The sequence below is a fragment of the Lutra lutra genome, chromosome 14, assembly GCF_902655055.1.
Source record: "Lutra lutra chromosome 14, mLutLut1.2, whole genome shotgun sequence".
NCBI classification, from domain to species: Eukaryota; Metazoa; Chordata; class Mammalia; order Carnivora; family Mustelidae; genus Lutra; species Lutra lutra.
In genome coordinates this window covers 53,698,376-53,718,825 of record NC_062291.1, presented here as the reverse complement: position 1 = coordinate 53,718,825, position 20,450 = coordinate 53,698,376, and the positions used below count along the sequence as shown (strand labels likewise).

Below are 20,450 nucleotides of genomic sequence, written 5' to 3'. Positions count from 1 at the left end.
GATCTGATCAAGATTTATTTCTGACGGGCACCTGGGTGGCTCAGTGGGTTAAGCCTCTGCCTTCAGCTCAGGTCATGATCTCAGGGTCCTGGGATTGAGCCTCACATCAGGCTTTCTGCTCAGCAGGGAGCCTGCTTCCCCCTCTTTCTCTCTGCCTGCCTCTCTGCCTACTTGTGATCTCTGTCAAATAAATAAATAAAATCTTAAAAAAAAAAAAGACATTTCTGAGACTGAAAGAAGTATTTCTGAGACTAAAAAGCTGGTTTGGAAACTACTGCTCTTAATCAAAACTGTCCACTTAAAAAAGAAGTTTTTACTATTTAGGAGAGATATGCAAGTCCTTATACTACAGCTAAAAAAAATGAAAAGAAATGAACAGTTCACTAAAGAAATATGACCAAAATGTGTATGAAACATAAAAATCTGTCTCAAGTTTTCTACTTAGAAGGTGATTGATATGAAGTGCCTGGGTCAGAGAAGAGGTACACAAGGAAGAACAGGGACCCTAACAAAACAGACTGTGCTGGACATGACTCCCTTTATTAGCAAAAAAAAAAAAAAAAAAAAAAAAAAGTAGAGCTGAGAGAAGCTGGAATGAAGAAATCTTACCTCCCAGGAGGGATTAAAAAGGTCATTGCAAAGTTCTTCACAAAAGCTTTCTAAAGGCCATTCATTTGTCTGAATAAGAAAAACAGAATTACTAATAATCCAAAAGATCTGTTTTATGCTAACGATTTAAGTAATTTAATAAAGTGCATTTATTTGTAGATCTAGTAATAATAGGCCTTAAAATTTTAAATAATTTTTTTACTAATGAGGTAAAGATCTTATAATAAAATTTCTCTCAATGGCTAGGTTATTAAATACCATCTACCGACACATTAGCATGAAAAATTATAAACAATTTCAAAAGACACCTTAGGACATTTCAATAGTACCTCTTCAATTAAGGAAGAACCATCTGGAATATTATCAATCAAGACTTTGGAATCATTTGCAGACTGATTAATAACAACATTTGCTATTTTTCGTCTCTTTTCTTCTGGTTCCCCATCAGTGCTATCATTGCTAAAAAATAAAACGCACCATTTAAAAAAGTGAATAAGGAATAATGTGAACCACAAAGAACATAAGAGAATTCATCATTTGAACAAATGTTTTGCCATATTCTACTTATACGGTTTGCTTAAAATTTCATATACCAAATAAGATTAACCACTTAAAAAGTTTTGAGTAAAATATATTCTCCTAAAAATATATAATGTATATATATTTATATTTATATTTTCCTACCCTCACTGCTAAATGTAAAATAGGTCTGTGAATTCTTGCTTTCAAACTGAATCTCAAATCTAACAAGTCTTTTTTACTACTTCTCAACAACCAGCTCTTCTCCTTTTTAAACTGTCTTGGTCTAACAACCTAAATCTGGCCCAGCATAATTTTACTAGGATTTTGTACCCTGGAGGAACTAATACACTGAGTAACATACTATAATCATACTAGTTCTTGAAAAAATAGAGGTAACTGACTAATGAAAAATGTTTCCAGAAAATTGGAGGAAATATTATTTTATGACTGGAACAAAAATACTGAGGCTAGCCTCAGTAAATAGTATAGTAAAGCATTACAAAAGAGAAGGCAAATAAAAACTATTTTATTCAATATTAACAGAAAGGACAATTAGCACAGTTAAGGTATACACAGCATTATTCTCTATAAATATCCTCCCCATCTTAATGATTTATTTGACCAACCATTTTTTCTAAAGGTGATGAAAGAAATCTGACCCTCCTGAATATCATTCCTAATTATTATTCCCCTAATTCACTCCCTATTATTCTTCCCCTAGCTCTCTCCAATATAGCCACACTGGTTGGTCATCATACTGCCCTTGAAACTGCTAGGCATGTTTCTCCTTCCAGGCATTTGCCCTTGCTCTTCCTCTACTTAGAATGTGTTTTCCAAATATTCATAGGACTGGCATCCTCACTTCTTTCTGATCTTTAATGAAAAGCCACCTCTGTGAATCCCTCTCTGACCATCCTACCTAAAATTTCAAACTCCCCACAAAACATTTCACATGTTCCTTCCTTGTTTTCTCTCCTTTGTCTTTCTTGACCCTTATCATTAACATGATATATGCATATATACACAGTATATTTACTTATTTGTATTCTTTTTTCTAAAAGATTTTATTTTGGGGGCACCTGGGTGGCTCAGTCGGTTAAGCTAATCGTCTGCCTTCAGCTCAGGTCATGATCCCAAAGTCCTGGGACTGAGCCCCACATTGGGCTCCCTGCTCAGTGGGGAGCTTGCTTCTCCCTCTCCCTCGGCCTCTTCCCCAACCCCCACTTATGCTCTCTTTCTCAAATAAATAAAATCATTGAAAAAAAAAAAAAGATTTTACTTTTACGTAATCTCTACACCTAACATGGGGCTTGAACTTACAACCCAGAAATGAAGAGTTGCATGCTATACTGACTGACCCAGCCGGGTGCCCCTCTTCTTCCTCATTTATTTTTCCCTCTAGAATACAAGCTCCATGAAGGCAGAATTCTTATCTATTTTATTTATCAATGCATCCTGAGGGCCTAAAACAGTATCTAGCACCTACAAGGCAGTCATAAATATTTGTGGAATGAATGAATTATAAACTCTGAAAAATAAGGTCAAACTATTTCAATATTCAAATATTTATAAATGTGCTTATATGAACAAAACCAACAGAAACATTAATTACTATAAACAATCCTAGTAAGTTGTTCACTTAAAAAACTTTGTAGTTTAATAAAGCTTCATAAAATTTTCATACTAAAAAAACCCCCTACCAAACAAAAAAACAATTTAACCCCAAGTAAAAATGTATAGCAAGTAGATTTTTGTTATTTATTCCCCCTTTGTGCCTAGTCTTTAAATAAATGCCATGGACACTTACTTTTTTAGCTTTATATGAATGGAAAAAACAAAAGGTTCTGTCACCTGCAAAAAAGCTTTTTAAGTTCTCATGCATTTAATTTACCCTTTACTCAAACACTTCTAGACCACCACTAAAGATCCTGATTCAACACAGCTAAGTGGAGCATCAAAAACAGTACTTTAGTACATTCCTCAAAGTGCTTCAGAAGAAGGTTGTTTTGAACTACTCTTAGAAATGCTGTTCCATGGTACAGCCACTTTGGAAAACAGTGTGGAGATTCCTCAAGAAATTAAAAATAGAGCTTCCCTATGACCCTGCAATTGCACTACTGGGTATTTACCCCAAAGATACAGATGTAGTGAAAAGAAGGGCCATCTGTACCCCAATGTTCATAGCAGCAATGGCCACGGTCGCCAAACTGTGGAAAGAACCAAGATGCCCTTCAACAGACGAATGGATAAGGAAGATGTGGTCCATATACACTACGGAGTATTATGCCTCCATCAGAAAGGATGAATACCCAACTTTTGTAGCAACATGGATGGGACTGGAAGAGATTATGCTGAGTGAAATAAATCAAGCAGAGAGAGTCAATTATCACATGGTTTCACTGATTTGTGGAGCATAACAAATAGCATGGAGGACAAGGGGAGTTAGAGAGGAGAAGGGAGTTGAGGGAAATTGGAAGGGGAGGTGAACCATGAGAGACTATGGACTCTGAAAAACAATCTGAGGGTTTTGAAGGGGCGAGGGGTGGGGGGTTAGGGGAACCAGGTGGTGGGTATTAGAGAGGGCACGGATTGCATGGAGCACTGGGTATGGTGCAAAAACAATGAATACTGTTACGCTGAAAAGAAATTAAAAAAAAAAAAGGAAATGCTGTTCCAAATCATACACAGATACCACTTTTGTTATTTCATTTAAAAATAAAATGAGGGGGCGCCTGGGTGGCTCAGTGGGTTAAGCCTCTGCCTTCAGCTCAGGTCATGATCTCAGGGTCCTAGGGTCGAGCCCCGCATCAGGCTCTCTGCTGAGCGGGGAGTCTGCTTCCCTCTCTCTCTCTGCCTGCCTCTCTGCCTACTTGTGATCTCTCTCTCTCTCTCTCTGTCAAATAAATAAAATCTTTAAAAAAATAAAAAATAAATAAATAAAAATAAAATGAGGACAGTGATTCTGTCTGGAGTTTTTCCTACAACAAGATTAGGTAAACAAACCTGCATTATTACCTGCTATTTGGCTTAGCCCCCAGGCTGGAAGACAGATGATGTAATGCTGGGACAGTTCTATACTCACCCAGTTTTCTTAACTTGTGGCCCTTAGACCATCTCTCTCTGACTTCACTGTACTAGCCTCACTTCTGTCTACTCATCCTAGACATACTGTCTTTCTGTTTCTTGAACAGTCTATGATTAAGGCATTTACACTTGTTCTCTCTATCTCGAATGCACTTCCCTTGGAAGAGCTTCAGCCTCCGCCCAAAGGTCAATTAGTAAGAAAAAAAATCTTCATATGTAAATTATTCTGGGGAAGCTGTCCTCCTCCCTAGAACTAGTAAATAATCTCTGAAAATTGAGCACGACAATCCAAATGGTATTCCATGCCAAAGACAATGTCAGCAAATGTTTTTTTAAAAATCAAGCAGACACAGATTTAAGCTACAAAGCATCAGTATTTCAAATGAATAAGCAAAAAAAGGTTACTACCTCTTCTCATTAGTTTCCACTGCATCCCTGGATTTCTGTTTTGCAAATAACTTGGCCATTCTTTTAGCTTTGTTCTTTTGTCTATTGCTCATTCCTGCTCGAAATTCTGAGTCAATCAATTCAGCTGCCTGGAGAGTCTAAAAGAACAAAAGAATGCTGTTTTAACTTTTGAAGTTAAAATAAATACCCACAATCTTAGCCTCAGAAGAGGACTATGACTATAAATTTCACTATATCCAAATTGACCACATTTTAACAGTATCATGCTATTTTGTTGTCTGACTCTACCATAATTTCATTCTCTTCTTCCTTTTTCCCTATTCTTCCAATTCCCAAAAGATGCTTGAGTTCTTAACTTTTATTGTCACAGATGTGGCACAAATGTATGATCATAACCCACAGAGAGGATTTTGAAAAGGTGATACTTCAAAATAACCACAATAATAAAGAAGATGCAGTATATAGCTAAAATGGAATATTATTCAGCCATAAAAAATGAAATCTTGCCATTTCCAGTAACATGGATGGATCTAGAGAGGATAATGCTAAGCAAAGTAAGTCAGAGAAAGACAAATACCATATGATTTCAATCATATGTAGAACTTAAAAAACAAAACAAACGAACGAAGAAGAAAAAAAGAGACAAACCAAAAAACGATTCTTAATTATAGAGAACAAACTGATAGTTACCAGAGGGGAGGTGAATGGAAGTATGGGTGAAACAGATGAAGGAGATTAAGAGTACACTTATCTTCATGAGCTTGAGTAATGTACAAAATTGCTAAATCAATAAATTGTACACCACAAACTAACACTGTATGTTAAATTATACCAGATTTAAAATAAAAACAAAATAACAACCGTAACACCACCGAAAAGTTATAATAGAGAACATCAATAAACTAATAATCATCTGTTGAAAGAACTAAAAATTACAGCCATAAGTGATCCAGCATCCTATAGTCAACTTAGCCCATATTGCTCCTTTCTTCTTCTTTTTTTTATTTTATAAAGATTTTATTTATTTATTTGACAGACAGAGATCACAAATAGGCAGAGAGGCAAGCAGAGAGAGGGGGAAGCAGGCTCTCTGCAGAGCAGAGAGCCCGACATGGGGCTCGATCCCAGGACCCTGGGATCATGACCCAAGCCAAAGGCAGAGGCTTTAACCCACTGAGCCACCCAGGCGCCCCTTGCTCCTTCCTTCTTAAGCAGTCACTGTCTACTGTTTTTTGCTTTTATGTTTTTTGGGGTTTTTAAGATTTATACATTCACTTAGAGAGAGAGCACACCCATGTGCACACAGAAGAGTAGGAGGAGAGGGAGAAACTATGCAGACTCCTTGCTAAGCTCAGAGCCCGACTCCAGGTTCGAGATCTCACAATCCTGAGATCATAACCAGAGCAGAAACCAAGAATCAGACACTCAACTGACTGCATCACCCAGGGGCCCCTATCTCCTGTTTTTGCTCTCTTTTCCATTCATGACATTATAAAGGCTATGAGACAGAAATGCTCTGAACTCAAGCCTAAAAATCCTCTCTGCTCTCAACAGATTAAGAGTCAACTGAAATTCACACTTTGACAACCAATCAGGGTCACTCACATGGATGCCCTGCTATAGTCTTGGTCTAGGGACCACTGGCATAAATATAAGCAGTAATGAACCTAGGGAAAAGGGCAAAATTAAACAACTCCTGTCATAGGTCCATGACTTATAAGGCCAACCCAACTTGGATCCTGCAAACCTCAAACTGGCTGTTGTCCATCCCATATACAACTATTCCATCTACAACCTATTTTCTCTAATATACCTGGCCCACCTTTTTTTTGTATCATACACAATTACCACACTGTGATCACATTACTACATTTTCATCCTCCTTTATTCTATTGTCTTCTTTATTTATTTACACTTTATGCTTCCCTTTGTACCCCATTTCTCTCTGTTCCTTACTGATGTCATCATACCTTCTGCCTCTTTATACTCTTTTTTTCCTCTAGAATGTTCCAATTATTTTCCTGTCTGCAAAAGTTATTCATCAACACATACTCCCTTAACCCTAAAAAAGCTACCAAAATCTGAAAGTTCAGAGAATAACTAGTATAAAGGCAAAGGCAAAGGTCAAAAGAAGAGAAAGTAAATGTTGCATGACTACAAAGCAGGAATTCTAACAAGGACTAGGAAACCCTAAAAGATACTGCAGGGGCAAGAGGAAAGAATACCAAACCCCTCGAATGGTAATATTTCATTTGCATGTGAATTTTTCTGAGGAGACAGTCAAAGCTTTTACTGGAGCTTAAACAGTTTGGGACATTAAAAAAAAAAACAAGAAAGAAAGAAAAGGGCAGAAGCAGCATGTAGGCATCCAGTGGAAATTGGAAGAATAGTGAAAAGGGAGGAATACAGAGCAAAGTTATGGTACAGCCAATACAACAACAGAGCACGAAGCTATCAAAAAAATGTATAATCAATCTGTATATGCGGATACATTCAGCTATATGGAATGGGAAAAGGTAAATATGGCTTAAAAAGACACATATACTCGTGTATATATGTATAAGTAATTTATAAAGGGTTGCCTGGGGGGACAAGGACATGGAAGTCAATTATTGAAAACTTCTTTTACTTCATATTGTATACTTTTCTGCACTGTTTGAAAGTGTCCTTGTTATCATGTCTGTTACTTTCTCAAATAAAAGAATAAGGCATAGCTCTAAAGATTTTTAGTATCATCATACTAGCCCTTACTATCTTCCACACGCTCAAAGCATTTACTTTCTTTTTTTTTTTCACTAAAAAACAAAGGAAAAAGCAACTAGGATCTCTCAACAGAAGTGACTCCTAAAAGATCCCCCACAGCTTTTATCTAACAGTCAACTCAGAGTCTGCAAGGTAGGTTGAACTTCTGTCTCTTAAGAATCTGGTGTTAGGGGCACCTGGGTGGCTCAGTGGGTTAAAGCCTTTGCCTTTGGCTCAGGGTCATGATCCCACGATCCTGGGATCAAGCCCTGTGCATCATCGGGCTCTCTGCTCAGCAGGGAGCCTACTTCCTCCTTTCTCTCTGCCTGCCTCTCTGCCTACTTGTGATCTCTGTCAAATAAATAAATAAAATCTTCAAAAAAAAGAAGTATCTGGTGTTAGAAATCCATTTAAGAAGATACTAGGGTGCCTGGGTGGCTAAGTGGGTTAAGTCGCTGCCTTCGGCGCAGGTCATGATCTCAGGGTCCTGGGATCGAGTCCCACATCAGGCTCTCTGCTCAGCAGGGAGCCTGTTTCCCTCTCTCTGCCTTCCTCTCTGCCTACTTGTGATCTCTCTCTCTGTCAAATAAATAAATAAAATCTTCAAAAAAAAAAAAAAAGTATCTGGTGTTAGAAATCCATTTAAGAAGATACTAAAATATGATGGCACAAGAACAGCATTTATTTTTTAACTGCAATTACATGGCAAAATGAGCCAAAATCGTTGTGTTATTACTTGCAATTGAACAACCAAAGATTTTACCTACAGGTTGTTTGTTTACAAGGGCTGCTGAAGTTGGGGTATAATCCAAATCTTCATCATTGAAGAGTTCTTCAGTACTCATTCCAATGGCTTCTCCCATATTAAGACCAAGTTTCTTCTGTAACAGTTTCCTCTGGCGTGCTATCCTCTCTTTAGGATCCACTTCACCTTTAAACAGAAAAGAAATGCATTCCCTCTAAATCTTGTTTAAGAAGTTTTCTACTAAATGAAGACCAAACTTGATTAAAAATTTTAACTATTAAAATTACAACAAAACAAACCATACTCAATCTCTTTGAATCCTAACTATGGTTAAAAATAGTGTTCTAGCGGGACGCCTGGGTGGCTCAGTCGGTTAAGCGGCTGCCTTCGGCTCAGGTCATGATCCCAGCGTCCTGGGATCGAGTCCCACATCGGGCTTCTTGCTCAGCGGGGAGCCTGCTTCTCCCTCTGCCTCTGCCTACCACTCTGTCTGCCTGTGCTCATGCTCTCTCTCTCTCTCTAATAAAAAAAAAAAAAAAAAAAATAGTGTTCTACCTAACAAAACACTCTAGGACTTTTCATTGACATATCCCCCCATTGCCCTACTGTTAATTATCAAATATATATAAAATGAGATCCATTCCTGGGGAAATAAACCGATTTTATTTATTTTTTTCTTAAGTAGGCTCCATGCCCAATGTGACTTTGTTTCCTTTGTGCGAGTGAACTAAAATCATGTCTTCAATCAAAACAACCTGAGTTTTTCACTTCCCCAAAATGGGAACTCGATGCTGGGGAGCTATGTGCCAACTCCACATGGGTCGTTCTACACATTCTCATTCAGCAGGTCATAATCTATAATCTACATGTTCTTAGTTTAATACACCACCTATGGGTCCCCAACATAGCAAGGATATGGAGAAACCGAAAATCTTTTTTTTTTTAAAGATTTTATTTATTTTATTTTTATTTATTTGACAGAGACCACAAGTAGGCAGAGAGGCAGGCAGAGAGAAGTGGGGGAGAAGCAGGCTCCCTGCCAAGCAGAGAGCCCGATATGGGGCTCGATCCCAGGACCCCAGGATCATGACCCAAGCCGAAGGCAGAGGCTTTAACCCACTGAGCCACCCAGGCGCCCTGAAACCGAAAATCTTGTCCACTGCTGGTGTGAATGTAAAATGGTATACCCACTATGGAAAACAGTATAGCAGTTCCTAAAAAAATTAAAAATAGAAATACAATGTGATCCAGTATTCCTTTTCTGGATATATAACCAAAGTAATAAAGGCAGGGATTCAAAAAGATATTTGTATACCCATGTTCAAAGATAGCAGCATTGTTTACAATAACCAAAAAGTAGAAGCAACCCAAGTATCTACTGATGGATGAATATACAAAATGTGGTATAAACACACACTGGAATATTACTCAGCCTTAAAAAGGAAGGAAATTCTGACATATACTAAGACACAGATGAATGCTAAGGAGATTATGTTAAGTGAAACAACCCAATCACAAAAGGACAAAAACTGTTATGGCTCTATTTATATGAAGTACCTAGAGTAGTCAAATTCATAAAGACAGAAAGTAGAATGGTGGTTGCCAGGGCTGGAGGGAGGGAGGAATGGGAACTTTTTTTTTTTTTTTAAGATTTTATTTATTTATTTGACAGACAGAGATCACAAGTAGGCAGAGAGGCAGGCGGAGAGAGGAGGAAGCAGGCTCCCTGCTGAGCAGAGAACCCGATGCAGGGCTCGATCCCAGGACACTGGGATCATGACCTGAGCCGAAGGCAGAGGCTCTAACCCACTGAGCCACCCAGGCGCCCCGGAATGGGAACTGTTTAATGGGTACAGTAATCCCCACTCATCTGTGGTCTCACATTCTATGGTTTCAGTTACCCACAGTCAATAGTCCAGAGGCAGATGATCCTGCTTTTGACATTATCATCAGAAGGTCATTAGGCTAACAATAGTAGCCTAACACTTACACCATGATCCCTATGTCGTTCACCTTACTTCATCTCATCATCTAGGCATTTTATCACCTCACATCATTACAAGAAGGGTGAGTATATTACAGGAAGACATTTCTAGAGAAATGTATATAATTTTTATTAAAGTATATCATAATAGTTCTATTTTATATTATTGTTGTCAATCTCTTACTATGTGTAATTTATAAACTAAGTTTTATCATAGTTCTATATGTATAGGAAAAAATAGTTCATATATGGTTTGGTATTACTACCTACAGTTTCAGGCTTGAAATATATCCTTTGTGCATAAGGGGGACTACTGTATGAAGTTTCCATTTTGCAACATGAAGAGTCCTGGAGAGTGGCTCACAATAATGTAAATGTACTTAATATCACTGAACTATACAGTTAAGATGTAAATTTTATGTTATCTATACGCCACAACAATTAAAAAATTGATACAACCAGTAATAAAAACTACCTAGGGAAACAAAATGAAATAAGCGCTGATATATATCACAGGGTGGATAAACCTTGGAAAACACCAGTCACTAAAGATCAGATATTAGGGGCACCTGGGTGGCTCAGTGGGTTGAGCCTCTGCCTTTGGCTCAGGTCATGATCTCAGAGTCCTGGGATCGAGCCCTGCATGGGGCTCTCTGCTCGGCACGGGGCCTGCTTCCCCCTCCCCCTCTGCCTGCCTCTCTGCCTACTTGTGATCTCTCTCTCTGTCAAATAAATAAATACTCTTAAAAAAACAAATCACATATTAGATAATTCCATTTATAAGAATTGTTTATAACAGGCAGAGACAGAAAGATGCTTCGGGCCTGGAAGGAAAGAAGTAGGGTGTCAGAGGTTAACAGCTAAAGGATATAGGGTTTTTTCTTGAGATAAAGAAAATACTCCAAAATTGACCACATGTATCTGTGAATATATTAAACACCACTGAATTGTACACTTTAAAAATAGGTGAACTGTATGGTATGTGAATTATATCTCAATAAAGCTATTTAAAAAAATTCTGGGCGCCAGGTGGCTCAGTCTGTTAAACGGTTGCCTTCAGCTCGGGTCATGATCCCAGGATCTTGGGATGGAGACCCATGTCGGGCTCTCTGCTCAGCAGAGAGCCTGCTTCTCCCTCTCCCTGCCTCTTTGCCTACTTGTACTCTCTATCTCTGTGTCAAAAAAAAACCCCAAAAACCTTAAAAAAAAAATTTAAGGGATGCCTGGGTGGCTCAGTGGGTTAAGCCTCTGCCTTCGGCTCAGGTCATGGTCTCAGGGTCCTGGGATCGAGCCCCACATCGAGCTCTCTGCTCAGCAGGGAGCCTGCTTCCCACACCCCTCCCCCGGCCTGTCTCTCTGCCTACTTGTGATCACTCTGTCAAATAAATAAAATCTTTTTTAAAAAAATCTTTAAGACTGCTCTCTCAGAGGGAAAAACACGAGGCCTCCAAAAGTGAGACTGGATCACAAGTCCATGACACGCACACAGAACCCAAAATCAGATTTCTCATTCCAGGGAAAGGAGGAAATAACCTACACAACTGCAAAGGAAGATCAGCCTAGCACATATATTAATCACGTATGTGTCCTTCCTGTATGAGGAAACAAACACAGATAAACAGACGTGTAAAGAAAATCTAATTAGAGAATTTTAAATGAGCACTAATCAGCAAACTGCAACTTAACAGCATTAAAATCTGAGCTACCCAAAAACTGGGGTTCCCAATCCTTGTTATGTATTAGTTACCCGTAGAGTTTTTTTTTTTTTTTTTTAATACAATGTCCTAGACTTCAAGCTGTATTACAAAGCCATAATCATCAAGACAGTATAGTACTGGCATAGAAACAGACACAGAGATCAATGGAACAGAACAGAGAACCCAAAAATGGACTCTCAACTCTATGGCCAACTAATGTTCAACAAAGCAACAAAGAATATCCAATGGAAAAAAGACAGTCTTCAACAAATGGTGTTGGGAAAATTGGACAGCCACATGCAGAAGAATGAAACTGGACCATTTCCTTACACCATAAGCAAAAACAGAGTCAAAATGGATGAAAGACCTCAGTGTGAGACAGGAATCCATTGAAATCCCAGAGGAGAACAAAGCAGTAACCCTTGCAACCTAAGCTGCAGCCACTTCTTGCTAGACACATATCTAAAGGCAAAAGCAAAAACGAACTACTCAGACTTCATCAGGGTTAAAAGGTTCTACACAGCAAAAGAAACAGTCAAGGAAACAAAAGGCAACCTACGGAATGGTAGAAGACATTCACAAACAACATATCAGATAAAGGGCTAATATCCAAGATCTATAAAGAACTCATCACACTCAAAACCCAAAAAAACCCCACAAAAAATCCAGTCAAGAAATGGGCAAAGACATGAACAGACTTTTCTCCAGAGACATACAAATGGCCAACAGACACATGAAAAAAGTGTTCCACATTAGTTGGCATCAGGGAAATACAAATCAAAGCCATAGTGAGATACCATCTCAGACCAGTCAGAATGGCTAAAATTAACAAGTCAGGAAACAACAAATGTTAGTGAGGACGTAGAGAAAAGTAGCCTCTTACACTGTTGGTGGGAATGTAAATTGATGCAGCCACTCTGGAAAACGGTATGGAGATTCCTCAAAAATTTAAAAATAGAATTACCCTACAGCAACTGTACTACTAGATATTCATCCAAGGACACAAACATATTATCTGAAGGGGCACATGAACCCCAAGGTTTATAGGAGCAATGTCAACAATAGCCATAATATGGAAAGAGCCCAAGAAGATATGAATAGACATTTTTGCAAAGAAGACATCCAAATGGCCAACAGACACATGAAAAAGTGCTCAACATCACTCGGCATCAGGGAAATACAAATCAAAACCACAATGAGATACCACATCACACTGGCCAGAATGGCTAAAATTAACAAGTCAGGAAACAACACAGGTTGGCGAGGATGAAGAGAAAGGGGAACCCTCTTACACTGTTGGTGGGAATGCAAGCTGGGGCAGCCAGTCTGGAAAACAGTATGAAGGTTCCTCAAAAAGTTGAAAATAGAGCTACCCTACAACCCAGCAATTGCACTATACTAGGTATTAACCCTAAAGCTACAAATGCAGTGATCCAAAGGGGCACCTGCACCCCAATGTTTATAGCAGTAGTGTCCACAACAGCCAAACTATGGAAAGAGTCCAGATGTCCATCGACAGATGAATGGGTAAAGAAGATGTGGTATGTATACAATGAAATATTACTCAACCATCAAAAAGAATGGAATCTTGCCATTTGCAATGATATGGATGCAACTAGAGGGTATTATGTTAAGCGACTTAAGTTAGAGAAAAGACAAATCCCATGTTTTCACTGACAATGTGGAATTTAAGCAACAAAACAGATGAACATAGGAGAAGGGAAGGAAAAATAAAATAAAAACAGAGAGGGAAACAAACCACAAGAGACTCTAACCACAGGAAACACACAGGGTTTCTTGAAGGGAGTTGGGGTGGGGGGTGGGATAACTGGATGACGGGCATTAAGGAAGGCACTTGATATAATGAGCACTGGGTGTTATAGGCAACTGATGAATCACTAAATTCTATCCTTGACACTAATAATATACTATATGTTAACCAAATTGAATTTAAATAAAAAATTTTTAATTAAAATAAAAATTAAATAAATACAATGTCCTAGAACTCTCTACAGAGCTATTAAATCTGAATCTCAAGGATAAGACCCAAATACATATTTTTTTTAAGTGACAATGGTGAACTGACTTTTACTCCTGGATAAGGGCCAATGATCTCTCATATGAGTACAACAGTAAAATCAGTAAACAAAACTTACTGTTTAGAGAGAATTTTTTTCAAATCAGAAAGTTTTTGAAATGACTTCTACCTCCCTTATTAGAAAAACTACGCTTTTCTGGAACTTAACCAAATTCTCCTCTTCTTTCCCCAAAATAAGTAAACTACAACTGACCCTTGGACAACACGGAGACTGGGGACATCGACGCCCAAAGCAGTTGAAAATCTGTGTATAACTTTGACCCCTCCAAAACTTAACTACTAATAGCCTCCTGTTGATCAAAAACCAATAACATAAACAGTTAATTAACACATATCTGTACATTTTACACTATATTTTTAAAATAAACTAAGCTAGAGAAAACATTAAGATCATAAGGAAAATTCATTTACGGTACCGTACTGAATTTACCGAAAAAAATTTGCACATAAGTGGACCTGCACGTTTCAACAACCTATGTTGTTCCGAGGTTAACCAGAGATCCTTCGACAGAAGCCATATTAAGCAAGAGTAAATGGCTATTTGACATTTTTTTAAGATGAACGAGTGATCATTTCATTAACTTAGCTAGATAGATGTGTCTAATTAATTTTATTAGCAACAAAAACTGTTCTGTTTTGGTTTTAATCAAAAGAGCAACTTACTTACAGAAACCCATTAAAAATATCATTTTTTCTACTCAAGGCATCAATTCTGAATAGCCAAAAATTTTATTTTATATCCAGATGGATTCTGTAAGTTTAAAGACAATGGGATGATTTCCTTTCCAAGATTTATCTTTTCATTTTTAGTGTTTGCTCTGGTCACCAGCATGAGATCCAATTATTTAAATTTTTAAAACACATGATAAAAAGAAAGCTGTCATAAAGCCTCTCAAATGTCCAGAATTATGAAAACAGTATCAAAAACTGTACTAGTCCTGGCTTTTAAAATTTATTCAACCCAGGCTCTTGGGGTACACTTTATAATTTCTCTATTATATAATAAAATGCCTGCTGAAATACTAATATGTAACTATTAACAATTTATAGATTATGATACATATTCACTTAAAAGGAGGAAAATATTCATATGGTATAGTTTTAGACCAAATACTTTTGCTTGTCTTCTCCACCCACCATGCCTCCCCTTCCCCAACAGCAAATATCTATCAAATTATATTTTGTAACATCTATTAAGATTTTGCATGACTGATATGTAGCATACAAAGTGATAAATCAGCCTGAACACAAACATTTCAGACTTTCTTCTACAAGACTACTACATACCTGATTTTTCATCTTGTACTTCAAATTCTGCACCAGCAGATCCCAAAAGTGATGCTCCATGCTGTAACAATCTACATATATCAAATCGGTCAAAATTCAATCGATCTGTAGTAGGTGAATCTTCCATAGCACTTTCTGAAGTAGAGTCTAAATGAGGTTGAAAAATATTTAATTCGATCATAAAGCCAAAGTGCAGAATGAAAGAAAATAGCATTACCTGGGGTGGCCATGTAACATTCTAAGGAAAGTAAAAGGCAGAGGAAGTAGAAAAGCTATTGTGGATTTATTTATGATCAGCTCTTATTTATGAATAAACTATTTAGTTGGTGGTTCCTCTTGTACAAACTATGAGAATGTCGCAAGGTGTATGCATAGCTGTTTTTCATTACAAAAGCACATTATTCTATGAAGTAATGAATCCCATATTGAAATGTTTGTTAAATATATTGTATTGGGGGGCGCCTGGGTGGCTCCGTGGGTTAAGCTGCTGCCTTCGGCTCGGGTCATGATCTCAGGGTCCTGGGATCGAGCCCCGCATCGGGCTCTCTGCTCAGCAGGGAGCCTGCTTCCTCCTCTCTCTCTGCCTGCCTCTCTGCCTGCTTGTGATCTCTCTGTCAAATAAATAAATAAAATCTTTAAAAAAAAATATATATATATATATTGTATTGGGACGCCTGGGTGGCTTAGTCAGTTAAGCATCTGCCTTCAGCTCAGATCACAATCCCAGAGTTCTGGAATTAAGTCCTGCATCGGACTCCTTGCTCAGTGGGGAGCCTGCTTCTCTCTCTGCCTCCTGCTCTCCCTGCTTGTGTGCATGCACTCTCTCTCTCTGACAAACAGATAAATAAAATCTTTAAAATACATATCTCCATAGAGTATTTAAAACTTTTTTTTAAAGATTATTTATTTATTTATTTATTAGACCCAGAGAGAGAGATCACAAGTAGGCAGAGAGGCAGGCAGAGAGAGAGAGAGAAGGAAGCAGGCTCCCTGCTGAGAAGAAAGCCCAATGAGGGACTCTATCCCAGGACCCTGAAATCATGACCTGAGCTGAAGGCAACGGCTTAACCCACTGAGCCACCCAGGTGCCCATCCATTTACTGTTTAACTGTTTGAAAATACTACCAAGGTAACAGACTGAGTTCATCATAGCACTAATTTGGAAAACAAACAGACTTATTCATATAAAAGCTAATAAGCATCATTCGTCCCTACACCCAAGGAGTATCTATGATATGAAGCAGCTATTCATTCAAGAGGACTCCTCATAATATGAGCAAATTAAAATCTCCTGATAAATTGCTTAAATTATATATTCATCCCTAAAAGTATAAAATGTTTTGCGTTCCTACCCCCAAAAAAGGTTATGCCATTATAAATTTTTAAATATATTACCTTGTTCCCTTAGTAGTTTGTTTAGCTAGTACTTGCATATAATCCATTTATTAAACTAAACTATAATTATTTTAATTTTTTCAGTGATGACAAGCAACCTTACCATAAATTTTAATGCTGGTTTAACTAATTTAATGTTTTATAAAAAGAATCTGAGTTCTAATATCTCTATATACCAAAATAAGCAGAGAAAATAAGCTAAAAAAGAGCGAGCTCCTTTCTAAAACAAGTTATAACTTCTAGTTACGTATTTTATTTGAGAGAGGACAAATTAATACAGTCTCTCAACATAATAGGTGCCAAATAATTAAAGCAAAAATTTTAGACAGGCTAAAATGTATGATAAAAGTGATATTATCAAACTGACTTGAAAATGAAATCAGGTTGCACCACATTAAATTTTCACTTAAGGGATGCCTTGGTGGCTCAGTAGGTTAAGTGTCTGCCTTTAGCTCAGGTCATGATCCCAGGGTCCTGGGATCAAGTCCCCACATCAGGCTCCATGCTCAGGGGGGAGCCTGTTTCTCCCTCTGCCTGACACCCCAATTACTTGTGCTCCCTCCCATGCTCTCTTTCTTTCTCTCTGACAAATAAACGAAATCTTTAAAACAATTTTCATTTAGGGATGCCTGGGTGGCTCAGTCAGTTCAGTGTCTGCCTTCAGCTCGGGTCATGATCCCAGGGTCCTGGGATCGAGTTCCACACATTGGGCTCCTTGCTCAGGTGGGAGCCTGTTTCTCCTTCTGCCTACCTCTCCCCCTGCTTGTGCTCTCACCCTCTCTCTGACAAACGAATAAATAAAATCTTCAAAAAAATTTTTTTTCGTTTAATTAAAATGTATACCTTTACAAATTTTTAAAAGCATATATTCATTTTTAAATATTATTTCAAGCAGTCAGAAATAGAATTTCCACTAAAAGTCATCTAAAGGAAACATTAGAAACTAAAGACCCCTCCAAATACCCATACATAAATGTGCTTAAATTTAGAAAATAATTACACTATTCCCCCAACAACAAGAAAAAACACTGCTTCAAATATTTACACTGCACTGGTTTAGTTTCTTTTTTTTAAGATATAAATTCCTGACAGAAGCAATAATCTCTTTAAATCAAGCATACTGTACAGTTAATAATTTTAAAAATATATATGAAAACCCTGTACCCCTGGGGCTAATAATACATTATATGTTAATAAAAAATAAGTAAATAAAACAGATTGATTTAAATATATATATATATTTATATATATATATGAAAACATAGTTTATCTAGTAGTTATTTAAAAGCATGGTGGAAGAGGCGCCTGGGTGGCTCAGTCAGCTATCTACCTTCGGCTCAGGTCATGATCTCAGGGTCCTAGGACTGAGCCACACATGGGGCTCTGCACTCAGCAGGGTGTCTGCTTTTCCCTCTCCCTCTGCCCCTCCCCACCCTTCACATGCACTCTGTCTCAAAGTCTTTAAAAAAAAAAAAAAAAAAAAGCATGGTGAAAATCACTGACAAACTATATCTGAAAAAATTAAGCCTTTAAATTAAAATTGAAATATTAAAATATAAAATGTATAGTTAATTCTATAGGTAGATATTTACTGCAAACTATTTTTACTACTTAAAAGCACCTTGTTTGGTTCTTGGTACTGGATTCCATTCAGGTACATTTTTCACTATAGCTTCAACAGCTTGTCCTGCTGCAATCCGGGTATCCCAATTTGTACTCCTTAAATATATCAACACCTTAAAAAATTATAAGATAAAATAGTTATACCAAAAATATTGTTTATTCAAAGTAGCCAGAACAGAGAAATACAAATTTACTTGTTATTAATTTATAATTTAGCAGCTGTTGGGACTTTACATAAAAATTTATATAAAGGGGCGCCCTCAGTGGGTTGGGCCGCTGCCTTCGGCTCAGGTCATGATCCCAGGTTCTGGGTTCGAGCCCCACATCGGGCTTTCTGCTCAGCGGGGAGCCTGCTTCCTCCTCTCTCTCTGCCTGCCTCTCTGCCTGCTTGTGATTTCTCTCTGTCAAATAAATAAATAAAATCTTTAAAAAAAAAATTTATATAAAACATCTTGGAATTATAAATATTATTTACAAATTCTATCATTCACAGGAAATATCACTATACCTTAAAAAAAAGTAAACAGGAAACTTTTAGTTAAAAAATACTTAATACATTTAAAAAATAACCTACCTTTTAATACAGTAAAAAACAAAATGTTTATTTTCATCAAGTCCCATTACTTAACGCAAAGGGTTAAGTTGTAAAAACTAGCAGAAAGAACAAATGAGTTCAGCAGGACTGGAAGACAGAAGATCAATATACAAAAATCAACTGTTTTGCTAAATGCTTTCAATAAACAATTTGAAAATAAAATTTTTTAAATCCCATTTATAATAGTACCCAAAACCATAAAATATCTAAATGTAAACTTAACAAAGTACAAGACTCATATACTGAAAACTACAGAAAAAATCAAAATACCATTGAAAGAAATGAAACAAGATCTAAATAAATAAACACAAAGACACCTCACCTCATGTTTGTGGATCTAAAAATTTAATACTGTTGTAAGTAATACTCCCTCAATTGATCTACTGATTAATAAAATTACTATCAAAATCCTAGCTCAGTTTTTTTGCAGAAATGGGCAAGTTGATCCCAAAATTTATATGGAAATGCAAGGGACGGAGAATCGCCAAAACAATCTTGTAAAAGAATAATAAAGTTGGTATACTCACACTTCTTGTTTCAAAATTTACTACTAAGCAACAGTAATCAAGACAGTGTGGTACTGGCAAAAGGACAGATACATAGACCAGTGGAATAGAATTGAGAGTCTAGAAATAAAACTGTCCATGGTCAACTGATTAAGAGTGCCAGGACAATTCAATGGGTGAAAGAATAGTTTTTTCCACAAATGGTGCTTGGGCAACAAAATAATTATTGTGAACGCCTAATACCACACACGTATAAACAAAATAACTCAGGATGAGCCAAAAGTCTAAAAGTAAGATCTAAAGCTATATAATTCTTAGAAGAAAACACAGGGGTAAATTGTTGTGACCTTGGACTAGGCAAGATTTCTTAGATATGATCCCAAAAAGCAAAAGGGATATGAAAAAGGGATAAATCTAACTAAATCAAAATTGATAACTTTTATGCTTCAAAGGGTACCATCAGGAAAGTGAAAAGACAACCACAGACTGGAAGAACATATTTGCAAATGAAATACCTCGTAAGGAGCTTGTATCTAAAATATATAGAGAACTATTACAATTCAATATTAAAAGAACAAATATCCCACTTAAAAATGGGAAAAGGAGGGGCGCCTGAGTGGCTCAGTCATTAAGCGTCTGCCTTTGGCTCAGGTCATGATCCCAGGGTCCTGGAATCAAGCCCCGCATCAGGCTCCCTGCTCAGCGGGAAGCTTGCTTGTCCCTCTCCCACTCCCCCTGCTTGTGTTCCCTCTCTCGCTGTCTCTGTCAAATAAATTTAAAAAAAAAAAAAAAAAATGGGCAAAGGATCTAGGGGAGCCTGGGTGACTCAGCTGGTTAAGCGTCTGCCTCTTGATTTCAGTTCAGGTCATGATCTCAGGGGTTGTGAGATCAAGCCCCACACTAGGCCCCACACTGGGCATGGAGCCTGTTGAAGATTCTCCCTCTGCCTCCCTCTGTCCCTCCCCCACAAAAAAAGAAGAAATTGGTGAAGGATCTGAAGAGACAGTTCTCCAAAAAAGATATATCAAGGGTCAATAAACATGTGAAAAGATGTTCAAAATCACTAGTCACCAGAAAAATGCAAGTCAAAACTACAATGACGTATCACTTCACACTCACTAGTACGGGAACAATCTAAGTCAGTTAATAACAAGC

General features: G+C 37.5%; 1 protein-coding gene across 2 annotated transcripts in view; it reads right to left on the bottom strand.

Annotated features, from left to right (window-relative positions):
• Window positions 1-20,450, bottom strand: part of BTAF1 (B-TFIID TATA-box binding protein associated factor 1) — a 102,975-nt gene that overhangs the window by 63,634 nt on the left and 18,891 nt on the right. For both annotated transcript variants that reach the window (XM_047701997.1, XM_047701998.1), the window contains exons 3-8: window positions 18,193-18,307; window positions 15,177-15,323; window positions 8,133-8,296; window positions 4,624-4,760; window positions 939-1,068; window positions 610-678 (exon numbers count right to left, since the gene is read on the bottom strand). In XM_047701997.1, coding sequence (XP_047557953.1) covers window positions 610-678; window positions 939-1,068; window positions 4,624-4,760; window positions 8,133-8,296; window positions 15,177-15,323; window positions 18,193-18,307 — 762 coding nt within the window. The remainder of the gene's footprint in view (window positions 1-609; window positions 679-938; window positions 1,069-4,623; window positions 4,761-8,132; window positions 8,297-15,176; window positions 15,324-18,192; window positions 18,308-20,450) is intronic.